Source organism: Pongo abelii, chromosome 11 (genome assembly GCF_028885655.2).
Source record: "Pongo abelii isolate AG06213 chromosome 11, NHGRI_mPonAbe1-v2.0_pri, whole genome shotgun sequence".
Classification (NCBI taxonomy): domain Eukaryota; kingdom Metazoa; phylum Chordata; class Mammalia; order Primates; family Hominidae; genus Pongo; species Pongo abelii.
In genome coordinates, this window is record NC_071996.2 from 106,067,582 (window position 1) to 106,090,368 (window position 22,787).

At 38.5% G+C, this 22,787-nt stretch overlaps 1 protein-coding gene across 9 annotated transcripts in view; it reads right to left on the reverse strand.

The window, feature by feature from the left end:
• The window catches only part of ICA1L (islet cell autoantigen 1 like), a 92,798-nt gene that overhangs the window by 5,970 nt on the left and 64,041 nt on the right, over positions 1-22,787 (reverse strand). For 6 of the 9 annotated variants that reach the window (XM_009238001.3, XM_024243887.3, XM_054549005.2 and 3 more), the window contains 3 exons: positions 14,646-14,720; positions 6,583-6,840; positions 3,983-4,072 (listed from right to left, as the gene is read on the reverse strand). In XM_009238001.3, coding sequence (XP_009236276.3) covers positions 3,983-4,072; positions 6,583-6,840; positions 14,646-14,720 — 423 coding nt within the window. The remainder of the gene's footprint in view (positions 1-3,982; positions 4,073-6,582; positions 6,841-14,645; positions 14,721-22,787) is intronic. The other 3 variants (XM_054549010.2, XM_054549009.2, XM_054549008.2) reach the window with 1 other exon arrangement.

Below are 22,787 nucleotides of genomic sequence, written 5' to 3' on the forward strand. Positions count from 1 at the left end.
TGCTTTTAATTTGTACTTCCTTAATGACTAATGAAGTGAGGCTCTTAATGAATGAATTTTAAAGTTGTTAAAATTTTCAATTTTATGGCCGGGCACAGTGGTTCACGCCTGTAATCCCAGCACTTTAGGAGGCCAAGGCAGGTGGATCACTTGAGGTCAGGAATTTTAGACCAGCCTGGACAACATGGTGAAAACCCGTCCCTACCAAAAAATACAAAAATTAGCCAGGTTTCGTGGCGTGCCTGTAATCGCAGCTACTCGGGAGGCTGAGACAGGAGAATTGCTTGAACCCGGAGGCAGAGGTTACAGTGAACCAGGATCATGCCACTGCACTCCAGCCTTGGTGAGAGAGCACAACTCTGTCTCAAAAAAAAAAAAAAAAAAAACCAAAACATCAATTTTATTAAATTTGTTTTTTGTTTTTTTTTGAGATGGAGTCTTGCTCTGTTGCCCAGGCTGGAGGGCAATGGTATGATCTCAGCTCACTGCAACCTCTGCCTCCCAGGTTCAAGTGATTCTCCTTGCCTCAGCCTCCCAAGTAGCTGGGACTACAGGCGTGTGCCACCACGCTCAGCTAATTTTTGTATTTTTAGTAGAGACGGGGTTTCACCATGTTGGCCAGGCTGGTCTCGAACTCCTGACCTCGTGATCCGCCCACCTTGGCCTCCCAAAGTGCTGGGATTAGAGGCATGAGCCACCGCACCCAGCCTGTTAAATTCTTAAGTTTAGTTTTGTTGTACCTTCTTGGTGAGAGGTTTTTTTTTCCCCCCTAAATTTTTCCTCGAAAATCAGCCTCAAGAATTATAGATAAATAGTGCCTTTGCTTTTTTGTGTTCGTTTCTGAAATTTATTTATAGTGTCTGTTTTAAATGATTAAGTACAACTTGTTTTAGCTGGTTTTTAAAAAGAAAAGTATAACTATAAGTACTCTGAATCCCTGAGGGATGGCTGTATTCTGAACCTGCCAGTGTGAAATCTGTGATTTGCTTGGAATCGAGGGTTTCCCCTACTGGCTGACCTCAAAGTACTGGGAAGAATAAAATAGATTCCAGGAGTCCACACTGATATCAATGAATAAGTAAATAAGTAGGGAAAAAGGGAAAGCTTTCCCATTCAGTAGAACACTAACTCATAAATACAGAGGGAATGAGGAAATAGAAAATCACCGTTTGGCAACAACTACAGTAATAAATATTTCATGGAAGAATAATCAGTGAATGCTAAATTAGTGGGCAAAACTTCAGTAGAAACAAACCATCTGCAGTATTTCAAAATACTTCCCACAAGATACTTACGAATTACAAAGGGAAAAATACAGCAGTCACTTTGTAATGGAGAAACGTGACAGATACCACCATAACCAAGTGATCAGGCTTAACATCACCAGGAGTGAAACAAAATAGACATCATGCACCCCCTGATAGGATTTACTAAGGCACAACACCATTCCTGCACTGGTAGCCCTGCCAAAATGCATAACCTGGGTCTAATTATGAAAAAACATTAGCTAAACCCAAATTCAAGGAATATTCAAAATAAATGACCTGTACACTGCAAAAATGTCAAGGTCATGAGACACAAAGATTGAGGAACTGTTCCAGATTAAAAGAGACTAAAGAGACTTTACTAAATGCAATGTGTGATCCTGGATTGGATCCTAGACTATGAAAAACTAAAATGAAGTTGAGAAATTAGTGGGATAATTGACAAACTCTGAATAAGGTCTACAGTAGATAATGGTCCTATGGCAATGTTAATTTCCTGATTTGGACTTGTACTGTAATTATGTAAAAGAATGTCCTTGTTTTTAGGAAATAGACAATGAATATTTAGTGGCAGAGGGGCATCATGTCTGCTACTTAAACTATTTCAGTTCAGAAGAAATTTATATGTATATGATGTGGGGGTGGGGAAGAGAGAGAATATGAGTAAACATATGAGTAAAGCAAAAAATATGAGTAAAGCAAAAAAATACTCAAAAAAAATATGAGTAAAGCAAACATGGTAACATTTTGGAAACCTAAGTGAGGAATGTATAGTAGTATTTTGTATTAACTTCTGTAGTCTTTCTATAAGTCTGAAATTATTTCAAAATTTAAAGATACTGATATCACAAGGATTCAGAAGTCAGCCTGAAAGAGCGCCCACTGGCCAACACAGGAACAACGTGAGCACTAGAATCAGTAAGTTCAGTGGTGATTATAAACCACTGAAAACATAGGAATCAGGCCAGGTCCAGTGACCCACACCTGTAACCCCAGCACTTTGGGAGGCCGAGGCAGGTGGATCACTTGAGGTCAGGAGTTCAACACCAGCCTGGCCAACATGGTGAAACCCCATGTCTACACAAAAATTGGCCAGGTGTGGTGGTACATGCCTGTAGACCCAGCGACTTAGGAGGCTGAGGCAGGAGAATCACTTGAACCTGGGAGGCGGAGGTTGCAGTGAGCCAACATCGCACCATTGCACTCCAGCCTGGGCGACTCTGTCTCCAAAAAAAACAACAACGAAAGAAAACATATGAATCTATATTGATAATAAATAAATGAGTTGAGGATAAGAGAGGTCTCTTGTTTACAGCAGAGTATTGAAGACCAGTGAAGGGAATAAATTATATCTCAGTAGGCTGTTTAAAAAATGTGATCCATGGATCAACAGATAACCAGTTGTGTTGTATCTACCAAATAGAGTATTATTCAGCTTTATAAAGGAAGGAAATCCAGTCACTTCCTTCAGGATGAACCTTGAGGACATTATGCAAAATGAAATAAGCCAGTCACAAAAAAACCAAATACTGCATTATTTCAGTTGTATGAGGTATCTAAAGTAATCAGACTCAGAGAAAGCAGAATGGTGGTTACCAGGGACTTAGGAGAAGGGGTTGTTTAACAGGTATAAAGTTTCAGATTTACAAGATAAAAAAGTTCTGAAGATCTGTTTCACAGCAATATGAACATGCTTAATATCACTGAACTGTACTCTTAAAAATGGTTAATATGGGCTGGGCGTGGTGGCTCAAGCCTGTAATCCTAGCAGTTTGGGAGCCTGAGGCAGGCAGATCATGAGGTCAGGAAATCGAGACCATCCTGGGTAACATGGTGAAACCCTGTCTGTACTAAAAATACAAAAAATTAGCCGGGCATGGTGGCATGTGCCTATAGTACCAGCTATTTGGGAGGCTGAGGCAGGAGAATCGCTTGAACCCAGGAGGCGGAGGTTGCAGTGAGCTGAGATTGTACCACTGCACTCCAGCCTGGGTGACAGAGCGAAACTCTGTCTTAATGAAAAAAAAAAAAAAAAAGAAAAGAAAAAGGTTAATATGGTAACCAACTTAAGTGCTTGAATGCATTCTTTGTCAATAGGCATCCTGTAATCAGAAAGCATCTTGTATCCCTAATTTTATATCCATTACCAACAAACCTTAACACAAACTATAAAAGATTACAGTACAAAATGTAGTATGCTTTGCCAAGCTCACAATTTCTTTCTTTCTTTTCTTTTGGAGACAGTCTTACTCTGTCGCCCAGGCTGGAGTGAGTGCAGTGGCACGATCTTGGCTCACTGCAACCTCTGCCTCCTGGGTTAGAGCAATTCTCCTGCCTCAGCCTCCCGACTAGCTGGGACTACAGGTGCTCGCCACCACACTTGGCTAATTTTGTTGTTGTTGTATTTTAGTAGAGTTGGGGTTTCACCATGTTGCCCAGGATGGTCTCCAACTCCTAACCTCGGGCAGTCCGCCCGCCTCGCCCTCCCAAAGTCCAGGATTACAGGCATGAGCCACCATGCTTGGCCCCAAGCTCAATTTCTATTCAATGCTTTCCACATTGAGGGATAAGCAGTATAGCTTTCATTTTAATAACTCATTATTAAACTTTTTCAGGACAATGAGGTGAAAACAATATAAAGTGATCCTTTTCTAAATTTATCTGAATTCAACTGATTATTAAAGCAATGATAAAGAATATATAAATAAATAACTTACATCTTGTTAATTTCTTTGGACTCTGTGAAGGCACTGGCTGGTTATCAGTGTGTGAAAGACGAAGCTCTGATTCCTCTTGGGAGACCCAGCCTGGGATAAAAGAAGTAAAAATTGTCCATTGTTAATCAAATAGGAAGCAGCATCAGAAAAACAAGAAAAGGTAAAAATATCTAAGTCCTCCAGTCTTTGTATCTGGGTAAGATTCTATAGTATAAGAGGTATAAAATACTGAAAATTTATCTATAGTCATATATTTTAATCATCTTAGTTTCAGACAGAGTTGGATCCGACTTCCTTACATTTTTCAAAGTGGTTTTGAAATAAATATGTGGGATGTTTAAAAAATAATTGAAATGCAAAAGGTATAGGAAGAAGTTCTAAAGAGTCAAGAAGGGAAGGAACAGGCCTGATCATTGGAATGTTGAAACCTATAAATATGCTTATACCCTTGGACTCAGTGATCCCATTCCTAGCAATTTTTCTTAAGGAAATAATTTAGCTGAAGGAAGAAGTACATGCATGATTTTTTTTTTGCGGCATTATCTGTAATAATGAACAAGTAGAAACAATAAGGAAGGAATCAGGTAGATTATGTTGTATAAAATGACAGTACTTTGTAATTAAAACGTCATTATGAATACTCTATGGGAATGTGGAGAAATGTTTGCTACAACATGGAAAACCATTTATGCTATGATTATGGCACAGCACTAGAAAGGAATTTAGATTATCCTGCCTAATCCCTTCCTTGTATAGAAAAGATCTGAGGCCCAATGTAGATAGGGTTCCTCAAACACAGATCTCTTAATTCGCAGGGAAGCTCCCTTTCCTGGTCTGTACCACAGGAGAGAGAAAAGTAGATATAAAGGAAAGATTGGTAAAGTAGAGTTCTGCACAAAGAGGCAGGGGCAGATTTTGGTCCTGTCTTAACTATTTAAACTGTCTGATGACCTTGAGCAAGTTATTCAAATACTGTGGTTTTCAGCTGTTCAGCTATTAAATGGGAATATCCTGTCTGCCTACAGGTAAGGATCAGAGCACATATTTTGAGTAGTGAAAAAGTATTGTTGATAATTGCATTGCCAGCAACTAAAAGTTCAGTGCTGCTAGAGACGTAGCAAGTTATGCAGGAAGAGGGAGGAGTTGATAGTAGAGAATGAAATCAGTTTGTAAATCTTTATAGCTACTGGGCCATTGGTATGCCACACAAGAATAAATATTTTTGAAGATTTTACTGTAGCAAAACACCTGAATTATCCCAGATAGAGTGCCTCTTTATCAAATAATATTGTCTATTCTTTCTTTTATTCTATTCAATCAATTCTTACTGAGTGATTATTTAACTAACATTTAGTTTATTAATTGAGCTAACAACATGCTGCTGTCATAGAAAGTACAAAGATGACTCACTCTACATATCATGCCCTCGGGATGCTTGTAGATAAAGCATGTACCTCAGTATTTAATACAAAGTACAATGCATTAAGACACTGTGAAGTGCCATGAGGGGTCCCCCCGTCCAGGGGTTAAAATCTAGGATGTGAGAGACTGGAATATAAAGCAAGATAAAGTAGGATTAGAACCATGAAAATAGATAAAGCAAAGCACGATGGGAGGAGGGAGAAACCATTTCCATTTGGCAGTACTGAGGAGGACTTCAAGGACTGACAGTCATGGAGAAAACACTGGATTGGGATCTAATACCCAGGCCCACGTCCAAGCTCCATTACTGAACATCAGAAGCAGAAGAAGCAACACAAGTACAGATAGATGCATCAGAGGGCTGTGGAGCACTCAGTGTGATTATAGAAAACGGCAAGTATTCTTCCTTCACTTCAATAGGAGATAGGAGATATGGATGGAAATGCAACATAGGCAAGTTTTATCCCTGGAAACCATGGTGTTTCATTTTATAAAATGTATGCCAGGTGCTGACATCAGAATCTGCTGCTTGGAGAGAGAACTCCACATAAGTGTGGAGGATGAATTGGGGGTTGGAGACCTGTTAGGAACTCTTGCAGTAACCTAGGAAAGCAAATGAGGCTCTAAATGGCTCTGGTGTTGAGGCAGAGAGGAGTGGGAAATTTGAGACAGGTTTCAGAAACAGAACTGACAGGATTTGGTAACCAATATGGATGTGGGAAGCAAAGTGACCCCCAAGGTGCAGGGTTGGACACAGGATGGTGGACTCTTTCTCCTGCTACCTTGCCCAGAAAGGGAACCAGCCTCCAGAGCTGTTCTTTTTCCTCTTGTCAACTCTGAACACAGCAAGTTTTGCTTGATGGAAGAAACAGTATTGACTGCCCTAGGTAGGAGTAATTAGCAGGTCAAGTGTTTTAAACCAGATGCCTGGGAAAATCAGTGAAGAAAACATGGGGTCTGGTGAAGGTGGGCAGGGAAACAGCCCTTGTTTCAGTCTTGTTAACAGATTCCCGAGGTGACTAATATTTTTCCAGTTGATTGGTGGACTGCAGATTTTATCTAGTGGTGCTGACGTTAAAATCAGTCTCCTTGTTGATTCTAGCATCAGTAAGCACACGGTTTTTGCTTCACAAAGATAAAGTAAAGCACATATGTCCAAATGTTTCATAGACACTTACTGTTGAACGCTCCAGCCACATGAAAGCCAAGGTCAAAGAGTTGTGAAGGAAGGAATCGAGAAGAATGAGCGAGGGGCTCAGACCCCATGGAAGGCTCCTGGGACGTGAGACTGGCACTGGGGCTCCCAAAGGCAGTCTGGCATTCTTGGGTAAATTCACTAGTACTTGAAGAACCAGAACTTAGGAGGTTGTTCAGAAATGAGAATTCCTTCTCAAAATCTTCTCCTTCCAATGAATCTACAGGTAGATCTTTTGCAACTATTGAGTGTAAATAAAAACAAAGGCTTTTTTGATTTTAGGAAATGAGAGTAAGACCATAGGATGAATCAAATTTGTTTCATTGTTTTCATACTGTATTAACATAATTTTAAACAAACAACTAAAGTGACTGCAAGTTTATGTGAAAGTTATTTCTAATTAGGCAGGATTTAGGTCAAAATGGCCACATTTCACAATGAAGATATAACCATTATGAATGCTATATATGAAATAATTAAGCTACCACCTAAGTCAGAAACCAAAGGAGATGCAAAAGACACAGAAACAAATAAATAATATGAGACTTTAATATACCACTCTGACTAAAAAACAGGCCAAGAGGACAACAGATAAAAAAGATCAAAAGAGCATAATCAATAATGTAGTTATTTTGGATAACACAAACCCTGGTAATAGAAACATTCTTCTTAACCACACACTGAAAATGTACAAAGTTGATTATACTAAGGCACACACACAAAAAAATTGTGTTCTTAAAGTAGGAACATTACAAACAACATGCTCTGATCATAATGCAATAAAAAGACAATTCTAAAATGAAACTATAAAAACAAAAAGGTTGTTACACCTGTAAATCTTAAAACCTTCTACCAAACAACGTTGAAAAGGGAATGGACTTTAGGAAAAATAATGATGAAGGAAATATTGTATATCATAATCCATGGTGTTAAGTAAAATGTATAGAAGACCATTGGTTTGGACTGAGCTCTTGTACTAGACCCAACAGACCAAACCAAAATGGAGTCACTCATGCTAAAGTTCCATATCACCAAACCAAACTAAGTTATCTGGCCTTTCAAGAAATCAGGAGAGAGACATCATAGCCAAGTCCCCAAGCAGGCCAGTCCTAGCTAGCACGATGAGGAAGTCCCCTCTGCTTTAACTCTTACAAGAAAAGTAACTGCAATGATCAATCCACTTTTTGTTTTCTGTTTCTGCTTTCCCTGGTCCTTTTCTGTCTATAAAACCAACCTCCTCGGAACACTCATTCCATGTTATAGAATGGGGTGTTGCCTGATTCTAGAATTGCAAATAAAAGCCAATTAACGTCTTTAAATTTGTTGTAATTTTACCTTTTGACAATAGAATACTTAAATGGCATGAACAAAGGAAAAATCCTATCCCTTAAACATTTTTATCAATAAAAATGAAAGGGAGAGGCATCACGGACCTGCACCCCAGAATAATTGGTGAAAGTTATTTTTCAAAATAAATAAGCATTTAAAGTCTCTGGAAATAGTCCCAAGGATATGCAGCAAATGAAGAAATATTTACTTAAGAAAATCTACTATAATTTAGGAAAAACAGCAAGAGTTTGTGGTATTTGAACTGAGAACCAGTCCCATCTTCCCGCTTTCCAACTTAGCAAGATGGAGATTCCACTCCAGTCTGGTGCAGCCAGAACACAGGGCGGTTTCTCTCTCCAACTGTCAGTCAAGGGCTAGCTTCCCAGGAGGAGTAAGATGCCAGCATTTCACATCCTGTGCTCAGTTACCTGTTGCTGAGGTTAAGTCCTAGGTGAGTGCAGTCAATAGATGATAGAAGCTCCCATCTCCTCCCCAGATCCCTCATGGGTTGGGAAATCTGAGTTTGGTGTAGTGTGCTAAGAATATAGGGCCCCTGACCACGTGACCCTGCTAGTAAAGTGGTGGTTTCATGAAGAAAAAGCCAAGCCAAGAAGACCTAAGGCTACCGTCACTCTCCTCACCTAGCACTCAGCTCCTAGAGCAAGGATGACACTCAGAAGTATGCCATTGTCCCCACTCCCAGCTCAAGCTCTGACTCAAGAGATTTTCCTTGCAGGGAGTGAGGGAGAAGCAGACCATAAAACTGATGGTTCCTAATCCCTTTCCAAAGTCACTGACTTCATTTGTAACAGAGTGTAGAGAAATTCAACCCTAAGGATGCTCTCAAAACAGTGGAGGTTTTAGTAAAAGACAACTGGAGAAGACTTACAGTGTATGAGTGTCAACACGTAGGCTAAACTGTAGGCCAGCTACTTTGCCTGAAGGAACCAGGGAAAAAGCCAGCTGGGGTCACCACAAATTTCAGTGACCTTAAGAACTATTGCTTTAAATGAGTCCAAATTTGATTGGTTTATTGTGTGGAACAATTTATGCTCCAGGGACTGTTGAAATCAATAGAGCAATCAGCTAGAAGAAGCAAAAATGATAACTTGGACTTATAAAGAATTTTGTGCTTCCAGAGGCAAAATTGAGAAAATAAAAAGACTGGGACAAAATATTTACAAGTCATATATCTGATAAAGGACTTTATAAAAAATATATAAACTCTTACAACTTAACAAGATAAGCAACCCAATTAAATAATGGTCAATAGAGTTGAATAGATTTGTCAATAAGGAAGATATACGAATGGACAATAGCACATGAAAAGAGTCTCAACACCATCAGTCACTGGAGAAATGCAAATCAAAGCTACAAATTAAAAGCACTAGAATAGCCAGGCACTGTGGCTCACACCTGTAATCCCAACACTTTGGGAGGCTGAGGCAGGTGGATCTCCTTAGGTCAGGAGTTCGAGACCAGCCTGGCCAACATGGCAAGACCCTGTCTCTACTAAAAATACAAAATTAGCCAGGCGTGGTGGGGCATGCCTGTAATCCCAGCTACTCAGGAGGCAAGGTTGGAGAATCACTTGAACCTGGGAGGCGGAGGTTGCAGTGAGCTGAGATTGCGCCATTGCACTCAAGCCTGGGCAACAAGAGCGAAACTCTGTCTCAAAAAAAAAAAAAAAGCACTAGAATAACTGTTACTTAAAATTTACCAGGCACGGTGGCTCATGTCTGTAATCCCAGCACTTTGGGAGGCTGAGGCAGGTGGATCACTTGAGGCCAGGAGTTCGAGACCAGCCTGGCCAACATGGTGAAACCCCATCTCTACTAAAAATACAAAAATTAGCTGGGTGTAGTGGCACATGCCTCTAATCCCAGCTACTCAGGAGGCTGAGGCAGGAGAACCACTTGAACCCAGGAGGTGGAGACAGCAGTGAGCTGAGATCGTGCCACTGCACTCTAGCCTGGGTGACAGAGCGAGACTCCGTCTCAAAAAATAAAATATAGACAATACCAAATGTTGGCAAAGATGTGGAGAAACTAGAACCCTCACACTTTGCTGGTGGAAATAAAATGATGCAATTATTTTGAAAAAAGTTTGGCAGTTCCTTAAGAAGTTAAATTCACCATACAACCTGGCAATTTCACTCCTGGGAATCTAACCAAGGAAAATGACAATGTGTGCTCGCACAAAGAGAAGTACATGAATGTTCAGTAGTAGTAGTATTATAATAGCCAAAAATTATAAAACAATCCAAATGTTCATCAACTGGTAAATAAGTAAACATAAGATGGTATATCCATACAATGGAATACTGTTGCTTAATAAAAAGTAATAAACTGGCCGGGTGCAGTGGCTCACACCTGTAATTCCAGCACTTTGTGAGGCTGAGGCGGGCAGATCACAAGGTCAGGAGATTGAGACCATCCTGGCTAACACAGTGAAACCCCATCTCTACTAAAAATACAAAACAAATTAGCCAGGCATGGTGACACATGCCTGTAGTCCCAGCTACTGGGGAGGCTGAGGCAGGAGAATCGCTTGAACCCAGAAGGCAGGTTGCAGTGGGCCGAGATCGCGCCACTGCACTCCAGCCTGGGTGACAGAGTGAGACTCGGTCTCAAAAAATAAAATAATAATAATAATAAACTACTGATATATACAACAACATGGATGACTCTAAAAACCATTAAGTGGAAGATGCCAGAAATAAAGGACTACCTTTTGTATGGCTTCATTTATATGAAATGTCCAGAAAAGGCAAATTTATAGAGACAAAAACAGATTACTAATTACCTACGGCTTGGAGTGAATCAGAGATTAATTTAAAACAAGCATGAGAGAATTTGGGGGGTAGTGGAAACATTCTAATATCCAACTGTGGTAATGGTTGCATAATCTAAATTTTCTAAAAATTAGGAACTGTTAGAATGGGTGAAATTTATGGTATTTAAATTATACCTAAATAGAGCTGTTAAAAATAAAAAGAAATTTTGTACAACTCTATTGCAAACAAATTTAAAAGTCTAGACAAAATGAATAACTTCTTAGAAAAATATAATTTACTAAAATCAATCCCAGTACAGATTAAAAGCTTAAACAGACTGATTTCTATAGAGAGAGACAAAAAACACATACAAGAAAGCATTAGACCTAGACATTTTCATAGGTTAAGAAATGAATAAGAGGCCGGGCACAGTGGCTCACACTTAGCAAATCCCAGCACTTTGGGAAGCTGAGGCGGGCGGATCACCTGAGGTCAGGAGTTCAAGACCAGCATGGCCAACATGGCAAAATCCCGTCTCTACTAAAAAAAAAAAAAAAAAAAATTAGCCAGGTGTGGTGGCAGATGCATGTAATCCCAGCTACTCAGGAGGCTGAGCCAGGAAGAACTGCTTGAACCTGGGAAGTGGAGGTTCCAGTGAGCAGAGATCACACCACTGCACTCCAGCCTGGGTAACAGAGAGAGACTCCATCTCAAAAAAAAAAAAAAAAAAAAGAAGAAGAATGCAAAAAGAGCCAGGTGTGGTGGCTCATGCCTGTAATCCCAGCACTTTGGGAGGCCGAGGCTGGTGGAGCACCTGAGGTCAGGAGTTTGAGACCAGCCTGACCAACATGATGAAACCCCATCTCTACTAAAAATACAAAATTAGCCAGGCATGGTGGCATGCACCTGTAATCCCAGCTACTTGGGAGGCTGAGGCAGGAGAATTGCTTGAACCCAGGAGGCAGAGGTTGCAGTGAGCCAAGAATGTGCCATTGCGCTCCAGGTGGGGCGACAAGTGAAACTCCAGCTCAAAAAAAAAAAAAAAAAGAATGCAAAAAGAGTAGTAAAATATCAGCAAGCAGAGTAGTATAAAATGACAAAGCTGGACTTACAACTGGAATGCAAACATGATATAATATCAGGAAACCTACTATTATAGTTCATCATATTAATATATTTAAGAAGAAAAAGCAAATAATTGCTGACATAGATACTGAAAAAGCTGCCAACAAAATTCAACAACTATTAGCCGGGTGTGGTGGTATGCACCTGTAATCCTAGCTACTTGGGAGGCTGAAGCACGAGAATCGCTTGAACCCAGGAGGCAGAGGTTGCAGTGAGCCAAGATCTCACCACTGCACTCCTGCCTGGGTGACACAGTAAGACTCCATCTCAAAAAAAAAAAAGAAAAAAAAAATCACCATTCCTAATAAAAATTCTTAAGAAAGTAAGTATGGATGGATGCTTCCTTAACATCATGAAATATATCTGTGTCCAAAGCCAGCATCTTAGTTCAGAAATATTATAGGCATTTCCACTAAAGTCAGGAAATGTTCACTACTAGTTAACATTGTTCTGAAGGTAGTAGCCAATGTAATTAAACAGGAGAAATCTATGAGTTGGTAAGAAGAAAAACACAAGATTATCTCTATTTTCAGATGACATAACTCAAATAATAAAAGAATTCAGCTGTATACCAGGATATAAAACTAACATGCAAAAGTGAATAGCATTCATGTATACAAAATGACCAATGAAAATATATAATGGAAAATAAAACCCCATTTACAATAGCAACCAGAAAGATAAAATACATAGAAATAAACAACAGGAAATGTTCAAAACCTGTATGAAAAAAAAAGTCTGAAAGATATACAAGTAAACTTTAACAAATGGAAGGATGTCTCTTGTTTTTCATGAGGATGTCTCAACATGATCAACCTGTCAGTTTTCACATTTAATGTGATTACAATAAAGTATCGAGCTTTTTAATAAAGCCCCACAATTTTATATTCAAATTGAAAAAGTAAACATGCAAAAATAGCTAAGAAAATAATTTTTTTAAAAAAAGGAGGGGGGATTCTAGCCTTACCAGATACTAAAACTACAAGAAAGTTTCTTTTTCTTTTTTTTTTTTCGATTCTCCTGTCTCAGCCTCCCGAATAGCTGGGACTACAGGCATGCGCCACCATGCCCAGTTAATTTTGTATATTTAGTAGAGACAGGGTTTCACCATGGTAGCCAGGCTGATCTCGAACTCCCAACCTCAGGTGATATGCCCACCTCGGCCTCCCAAAGTGCTGGGATTACAGGCGTGAGCCACCACGCCCGGCCCTAAAACTACAAGAAAGTTTCTGTAATTAAAACTATGTGGGCCAGGCGTGGTGGCTCACGCCTATAATCCAGAGGTGGGCGGATCACCTGAGGTCAGGAATTCAAGACTAGCCTGATCAACATGGAGAAACTTTGCTACTACTAAAAATACAAAATTAGCCAGGCGTAGTGGCACATGCCTGTAATCCCAGCTACTTGGGAGGCTGAGGCAGGAGAATCGCTTGAATCTGGGAGGCAGAGGTTGCAGTGAGCCAAGATTGCACCATTGCACTCCAGCCTGGGTAACGAGGGCGAAACTCCATCTCAAAAAAAAAAAAAAAAAAAAAATTATGTGGCACTGGTGCATGCACACACCATTTGAAATATAAAGAAAGTCTAGAAATACACCCAAGTAGAAACAGAAATATAGTATATGATGATGTTATCTCAATACTAGGACAAAGATGGCATTTTAAAACATTATATAAAGGGCTAGGTGCAGTGTCTCACGTCTGTAATCCTAGCACTTTGGGAGGCTGAGATGGGCAGATCACTTGAGGCCAGGAATTTGAGACCAGCCTGGCCAACATGACGAAACCCCGTCTCTACTAAAAATACAAAAAATTAGCTGGGTGTGGTGGGGCACACCTGTAATCCCAGCTATTTGGGAGGCTTAGGCACAAGAATTGCTTGAACCCAGGAGGCAAAGGTTGCAGTGAGCCAAGATCGTGCCACTGCTCTTCAGCCTGGATGACAGAGCGAGACTGTTAAAAAAAAAAAAAATTATATAAAGGATAGCCTTTGGGGGGGAAAAAAAAAAAAGGTAACATCTGATCCATTGCTAACACTGTACACATGAATTAACTTCAAATGAATTCAAGACCTAAATGTAAAAAATAATACTACATAAATACCAGAAGAAAGCATAAGAGAATTCTTCTATAATCTGGGTTTAGGAAAAGCTTCCTGACTATGACTAAAGTCTAGATCCAATAAAAGAAAAGATTAACCAATTGGACTGTATTTAAAAGCTTTAAAAAAATTTTTTTAACTTAAAAAAATTTAAAGAAACAAAGTCACAAGACAAATGACAAACTAGGAGAAAATGTTTACAACCTAATTGCTTGAGAAAGATATTCAAGGTAGTTATTTAATGCTTAGGAAGTACCTTAAAGTTGATTTAGTCTTGATCCTCATTTTACAGATAAGGAAACCAGAATGTTGGGGGCATACTTTTGTTTCTTAAATAGTGATTTTAATTTATTTAATGTTGAATGACATTTACTATTTTGCTAGTATCTAATGACACTAGATATACAAACAATTGTATTCATTCATTCAACAAATATTTCCTGAGGCTTGTACTGCTGGTGGTTGAGATACATGAGACAGAAAAGCAGACACAGCCCTAGCTGTCCTGGTTATACGGATACGTTCTGATAGGACCCAAACATACAAAACAAATAATTATTTAATTTCCATTGTGATGTGCTACAAAGTAGAGGCACATAATTGCATTCTTATGTAGAGACCCAGACAGTTTCTAATGTTAAGGAAATAAGTGTTAAATAAAAATTGAAGAATTTTAAAGAATCATTCATATGTAGAGTGAAATGATTATTTCTTACCATTTTCAGAGTTAGAAAACTGAGGTGCTCCAAATTCTCTCATTTGAGAATGTTTTTCATTGTGATCTTTGTTTGCTAAATCAAAAGCACATAAAAGAGAAGTTGAACAAGAAGAAATTCAGCAAGCTTATTTACTGTAATATTTTATCATTAGGTCAAGTGTTCAGTTGACCAAATCAGAATCGAAAACATACAAAAGGGAAACATAAAAATTTAAATAATCTTATATATAAAAATCACATTTGTGTGTGTATATATGTGTGTGTGTGTGTGTGTGTGTGTGTGTGTGTGTATATGTATGTATATAAATAAAACATAATACCAGAGGTATTCAGGTACTCTATTAAGTCTCTGTCCCCTTGAAATGTAAAAGTTTTCACATTCCAAAGCCTGTTCCTTCCTTGGTGGAGCTGTTCTCATTCTAGGTCATTGTATACTTGTTCTGCCTGATCTTCATGCCTTGACACTCTGACACAATGGATGTTCATTTTACATGGAATGAATGAATATGGCCTACAATTTTATTATTGTTTAATTGACAAAAGTGTATAATTTATCACATACAACATGTTGTTTTGATATATGTAATACATTGCGAAATAGCTAAATTTAGCTAATTAACATTTGTATTGAAAACTGCTCTCTTAACAATTGGTTGTCATTGTTGTTGTTTTTGAGACAGAGTCTTGCTCTGTCGCCCAGGCTGGAGTGCAGTGGCACAATCTCAGCTCACTGCAATCTCCACTTCTGGGGTTCAAGTGATTCTCCTGCCTCAGCCTCCCAAGTAGCTGGGATTACAGGCATGTGCCACCACACCTGGCTAATTTTTATATTTTCATTAGAGATGGGGTTTTGCCATGTTGGCCAGGCTGATCTTGAACTCCTGACCTCAAGTGATCCTCCTGCCTCAGCCTCCCAAAGTGCTGGGATTACAGGTATCCACCATGCCCAGCCTCTCTTAACAATTTTCAAGAATATATTGTTATTAAATACAGTCACCACATTTTACAATAGATCTTTTGAACTTATTCCTCCTGTCTAGTTGAAATTTTGTATCCTTTGGCCATCCCCCCAGTGCCCTCCCCACAACTACCTACCACTCTACTCTCTGCTTCTATGAGTTCAACTTTTTAGATTCCACATGTAAGTGAGATCATGTGGTATTTGTCTTTCTGTGGCTTATTTCACTTTGCATAATGTCCTCTGGGTTCATTCATTTAGTCACAAATGACAGGATTTCCTTCTTTTTGAAGGCTGAATAGTATTCCATTGTGTACACATACCATAATTTTATTTATCTGTTCATCTGTTGATGAACACTTACAATGATTCCATATCTTGGCTATTGTGATTAAGGATATGGTCTACTTTTTTTTTGAGAAAGGGTCATGCTCTGTTGCCCAGGATGGAGTGCAATGGTGTGATCAGAGCTCACTACAGCCTCCAACTCCCAGGCTCAAGAGATCTTCCCACCTCAGTAGCTGGGACTCCTCCCAAGTAGCTGGGACTATAGGTGTGTGTCACCATGCCTGAATAATTTTTTGTAGAAACAGGGTCTCACTATGTTACCCAGGCAAGTTTTGAACTTCTGGGCTCAAGCAATCCTCCCACCTTGGCCTCCCAAAGTGCCAGGATAACAGGTGTGAGCCACCATGCCTGGACAAGGATATGGTTTACTGTTAACAATTTGTACATATTTGTGGGGCACACGTGAAATTTTGCTACGTGTATATAATGAGTAGTGGTCAAGTCAGGGTATTTAGTGTGTTTGTCATCTGAGTACAATATATTTTTGTTAAGTATAATAACCGTACTCTGCTATCAAACGTTGATATATTCCTTCTATTTAACTGTTTGTGTGTATCCTTTAACTTACCTCTTCATCCTCCTCACTGCCCCCACCACTCACCCTTTCCCGTCTGTTATCTATTTTTCTACTCTCTACCTGAATGTGATCAAAATTTTTAGCTCCCACATATAAGTGAGAATGTATGATATTTGTCTTTTTGTGCCTGGCTTATTTCACTTAAGATAATGACCTCCAGTTCTATCCATGTTGCTGCAAATAATAGGATTTCATTCTTTTTATGGCTGAATAGTATTCCATTGTGTATATATACTACTTTTTCTTTATCCATTCATCCATTGATGGACACTTAGGGTTGATTCTATATCCTTGCTATTATGAATACTAATGCAATAATCGTGCAAGTGCAGGTATCGCTTTGATATATTAATTTATTTTTCTTTGGATAGATAACCACTAGTGGATTACTGGATCAAATAATTCTATTTTTAATTTTCTGAGCAATCTCTATACTGTTTTTCATAGTGGCTATACTAGTTTACATTCCCACCAACAGTGTATAAGAGTTCTCTGCATCCTCACCAGCATCTGTTATTGTTTGTCTTTTTAATAATAGCCATTCTGACTAGGGTAAGCTGATGTCTCACTGTGGATTTGATTTGCATTTCCCTGATGATTAGTGATGTTTAGCACTGTTTCATATACCTATTGACCATTGGTATGTCTTCTTTTGAGAAATGTCTACTATTCATGTCCTTTGCCCACTTTTTAATGTTTATTTTTCTTGAATTATTTGAGTTCCTCGTATATTCTGGATATTAGTCCCTTGCTGGAAGAACAGTTTGCAAATATTTTATCCCATTGAAGAGATCGTAGCTACACTGTTGATAATTTATTTTGCTGTGCAGAAGCTTTTTAGTTTAATTAAGTCCCTTTTATCTATTTTTGGTTTTGTTCTTTGTGCTTTTGAGGTCTTAGTCTTAAATTCGTTGCCTAGAAAAACGTCCAGGAGCATTTTCCTTAGGTTTTTCCCTCATATTTTAATAGCTTTGGCTCTTAAACATTTAAGTCCTTGATCCATTTTGAGTTGATTTTGTATATGGTGAGAGATAGGGGTCCAGGTTCATTGTTCTACATGGGGCTATTAAGGATATGGTCTACTTTTAATTCAAAGGCTGCTTCATACCTTTTTTTTTTTTTTTTTTAGATGGAGTGTCACTCTGTCGCCAGGCTGGAGTGCAGTGGCACGATCTCAGCTCACTGCATTCTCCGCCTCCCAGGTTTAAGCGATTCTCCTGCCTCAGCCTCCAGAGTAGCAGGGATTACAGGTACACACCGCCACAGTCAGCTAAGTTTTTTTGTATTTTTAGTAGAGATGGGATTTCACCATGTTGGCCAGGATGGTCTCCATCTCCTGACTTCGTGATCTGCCCACCTTGGCCTCCCAAAGTGCTGGGATTACAAGTGTGAGCCACCGTGCCTGGCCTGCTGCTTTATGCTTTTAAAAACTGACCATAGCAATAAACACCATCTCCACATTTTTCACTTAAACTAGAGCTTGAGTAGTAATGATTTCACAGGAAAAGAAAGATCATACACATGGCAAAAGATAGCATACTCTTCTGTGATCAAAACAGCACTGTCTAGTGTGTTTTTAAATGTTTTAAACATTTAAAAAGTCAAATATACAAACCAAAACCTCCATAGGCAAAACTCTACTAAAAAATTACTTCCAAGTTTTGAGCCTATATATCAAGACAAAAATAATTGTGCCCTATTGCAACAATGGGAGCCAGTTTTTGAGAGTCAGTTTTCTAATAATCCAGTCTGTATACATTGGATTCCATCTCTATGTCATTGGTTTACTCAGTATAGACACACATAGAGACAAAAAAAAGTATATGATTTTTATACTTTCTAACATCTTCAACTATTATTAGGGCCATTTAAAAAAATGAAATGTAAATTTCTCCTACATACAAGGGTGGAAAGTGTTGCTGTATAGAGAGCTTAAAGGATGTAATACATCTAAGGACAAGAAAGTAATAGCTCTATTACACTATTATTGAAATTCTATGTTCAGTTTGGGATACTATAAAAGAATACGGGAAAAGTAAAAAAAGGTAAAAACAACCAAAGTAATTAAAAGGAAAACACATTTAAAAGGAAGATTTAAGTAAATCAGGGTGATTTAACCTTAAGATAAGGAAGCTAAAGGATGAATTAGATTTTAAGTTCAGATACATAATATAAAAATGTTAGAAATGCACAGAAGATTTAAAAATTTTCAGATGGACTTTATCAGTAAAGATTTTAGTTGAATATAGGAAAAAAAATAGAGGAGAAAATCTAGAAATGGAAAAGATTCCAGAGGTGGCCAGAGAAAGAAGTGAGAAGAATAATCCTGGTTGTGGGGAAGGGAACAGGTATTGGTTATACAGAGGCAGAGTCACAGCAGGGAAGGTTTCAGGCTATAGAAATAGAGTTTGGGGAATGGAGAGATGTGTTAAAGGATCTTTAAGGAAATGCTGCTGGATAAGATGAAGGGTAACCTTAGTCCTCTCTCTTCCCCAGACATTTTCAGTAATGATCTGCTTTACCTTACAGTGCTTTTGGTGTGGATTCATGTAGTTTGGTTTCATTTTATTTTAATGCTACAGATGCATGAAATTGGGATTAAGATAGGCAGATGAGTGAGAAAGGTCTAGCTCAAAGGCTTAGTTTTTTATTCCATTATATGAAACACCATTTGAGTGAATACCTCAGAGCATAAATGTTTGAGGGCATTTCTAATTACTTCCTCAGTAGAGTTCTTAAAGTAAAATTTCTCAAAGTCTGGGATGTTCATATTCTTCAGAAAATTTGTCCCATCCTTGCTAAATCTATAAAATACACTTTTTTCTCTGTTCTCCTGGCTTCTCTACATAAAATATAGGTTTAATGCATTGCTGGACTTGTTAGAAGTAAACAACAACAAAAATGTAAGCTGAAACCAGAGCTAGGAAAGAGAAGCAGCAAGCGAAGAAGAAAGGCAGGTGTGCTGTGGGCAATGCCTGTGCTGACGCTGCCAGACAAGGCCCTTGGCAAACACAAGGAAACTGAGCCGAGCCCACAATTCCTACATTAAAATAAAGGCTCTGGAAGAGGGTTAAAGTGGTCACCAGGCTGTGAGTATTGCTTGACTCTGGGAAAAAGCAATATGAATTTTCTTTTGCAAAAAATTATCTAGGCCTCTAGGAGTCCCACAGATTAAGAGCAAACAAATATTGGCTGATATTCACAAATCACTAAAGAAACAAGCTACCACAAGAACACTGGGGTAAACCAACAAATAATAGATTTAGATCCCCCAAGGACTTCAAATATTTGTATTTTTGGATATGGATGTGAGTCAAAAAGTGAGAAAGAACAAGGGACTATAAAAATTAGGCAAATTTATAAAACAACAAATAGAACTTTTATAAATAAAAAGTATAGTTGTTGGGGAAAGAATCCTCAGTGTATACATTAAACAGTAGATTAGATGCAAGAGGAGACAATTAGTGAGAAACAGATCTGAAGAACTTACCTAGAATGTACTGTAGAGGGAAAGGGGGATGAAAACATGAAAGAGAAGTTAAAATATATGAGGAATTAATGAAAAGGTTCACCATAAGCTTATTAGAGTTCTGGAAGCAGAAAATAGAGAAAATGGAGGAGAGAGAATATTTTTAAAGATAACAGTTGAGTCATGCATATTTTATCACACTAAAAAAAATAATGGTTGAGCAGTTTTCAGAACTAGTAAAAGGCACAAATACAAGAAATACAATTTATACCAGCAAAAATTAAAAAATAAAAATTGCACATTTATACACACTGTACTGAAAGAGCAGAATACCAAAACCAAAGAGCACATCCTAAAAGCAGCCAGATACAGAAATCGAATTAGAGCAAGACTCTGTTTCAAAAAAAGGAAAAAAAAGTATCTAAACTAAAGGAGGTAGTCAAGGAGAAAGGAAAATGAACTCACAATGAAGATCTGAAATATAGAAAGAAATAGTAAGACAGGAAAAATATTGGTAAATCTCAATTTTTTTAATAAAATAAGAATGATGTTCTAACTTGTAGAAAATTAGAAAAATCAGAAATGGAAATAAAATGTGTAACTTTCAAATCAGTAAATGGCAGGGGTTGGGGAGGATGAAGAAAACTTTTAAAACAAATGAAAAAAAAACCTCAAATAGTTAAAAATGAACCAAAACAGGAGACAAAATAACAGGATTGGAAGGACAAAACAAATGGAAAACAGAAAATACAGGTCCAAATATAGTGACAATAAACATAAATGGACTAAACTCGCCAGTTAAAAGAATGACAAGTTGACATACTGGGCTTTAAAAAAAAATCCAACTAAACCTTGTTTATGAGACATATCTCAGTTATAAGGACATGGTGAGGGCTAGGCATGGTGGCTCACACCTGTAGTCCCACCACTCTGGGAGTCCAAAGCAGGCAGATCACCTGAGGTCAGGAGTTCGAGACCAGCCTGGCCAACATGGCCAAACCCTGTCACTACTAAAAAATTAGCTGGGTGTGGTGGTGGGTGCCTGTAATCCCAGCTACTCAGGAGGCCGAAGCAGGAGAATCGCTTGAACCCGGGAGGCAGAGGTTGTAGTGAGCTGAGTTTGCACCACTGCACTCCAGCCTGGGCGACACAGCAAGACTCCATCTCAAAAAAAAAAAAAAAAAAGGACATGGGAAGATTGAAAGGAAAAGGATGGAAAAGGGATACTAAGAAAATATTATTTAATAAAAGAAAGCTAGTTATGCTCTACTAATATAAAGGAGACTTTAAGCCAAAAATCATTATTATTATTATTTTGAGACAGGCTGTCACTCTGTCGACCACGCTGGAGTGCAGTGGAGCAATCTTGGCTCACTGCAGCCTCTACCTACCCACACTCAACTGATCGTTCCCCCTCAGTTTCTGGAGTAGCTGGGACTACAGGTGCACGCCACCACACCTGGCTAATTTTTTGTAGAGACGGGGTTTCACCATGTTGCCCAGGCTGGTCTCGAACTCCTGGGCTCAGGCTATCCACCTGCCTGAGCCTCCCAAAGTGCCAGGATTACAGGCGTGCACCACCGCGCCTGGCCCCAAAAAGTATTATTAAAGCCAGAAAGGGTCACTGTATAACAATAAAAAATTAATTCACCAAAAAGATATAAAAATTCTAAACTTGTATATACCCCTGTAGAAAGTAAAAAGTTTCTTCTTCAAATTTTCCTTCTCATTAAAAAAAAAATCATAAGTGTTAAAAATAATAGTTTCTTTTAAAGACTAACTTCCTTCAAGCCTCTTGCTTTGTGCTAATAACTCTTTGTTAAGCCCCAATGTAGCTGTTAGACATGCTCACAGGCACGTAGTACATTCTATATCCTTGCACCTTACCCAAGATATTTGTGCTGGACATGCTTACAGGCACATTCCAGCTCGCAGCCTAAGACCCCTCCCCTATTTGGCATAAGCAACTTCCTCTTTTCCTTGATTCTCCCTTGCCTTTACCTATTTAGAAAAATTTTAAACCATTAACCAATTGGGTTCAGTTTAGATTGTGAGGTCTGGCTCCAGCCAATGGAGACAGGACACAGTAGCAGGGACAAGCTGTGTAAGGGGTAAAAATTGCTTCCTCCCTTTGTTCAGGTGTGCTCTCACCATTGTTCCATCTGCGATGAGCACCCTTTCTACAAAAAGTAAAAATTGTCTTACTAAGAAAATTAAATTTATGTTCAAATGCTGTTTCTTTGTGGCACCAAGAAACAAACATTTCTAACACCCCCTACCCCCAGATCCTCAAAATACATCAAGTAAAAGACTACAGGACAAAGTTGAAAATCCAATTTAACAGTGGAAGATTTTAAAACACATTTCTCAAGAAGTAAACAAAAATTAGTAAAGATATAGAAGACGTAGAGCAACACAAATAACAAGCTTGATTTAACAGATATAACCAGCTCCTGCATTCAACAGTTTGAGTATACATTCTTCTCAAGCAACATGAAACATTTACAAAACTTGGCTACTTGTTATTCCATAAAGAAAAAGTTCCAATAATTCAAAGAATTGATGTCATAAGAACACATTCTCTGACCATGATGCAACTTGGTTAAAATCACTAACAAAAAGATGAATTTTTCTATTTCCATAATTTGGCAATTTCAGAAACACACTTCCAAATCACTCATGGTCATGAGTCATGGAAGATGGAATGAAAATTTTTAAATAACTGAAATTGAATGATAATGAAAATACTATATATCAAAATATATGGACCTTCATACAATGGATTAAT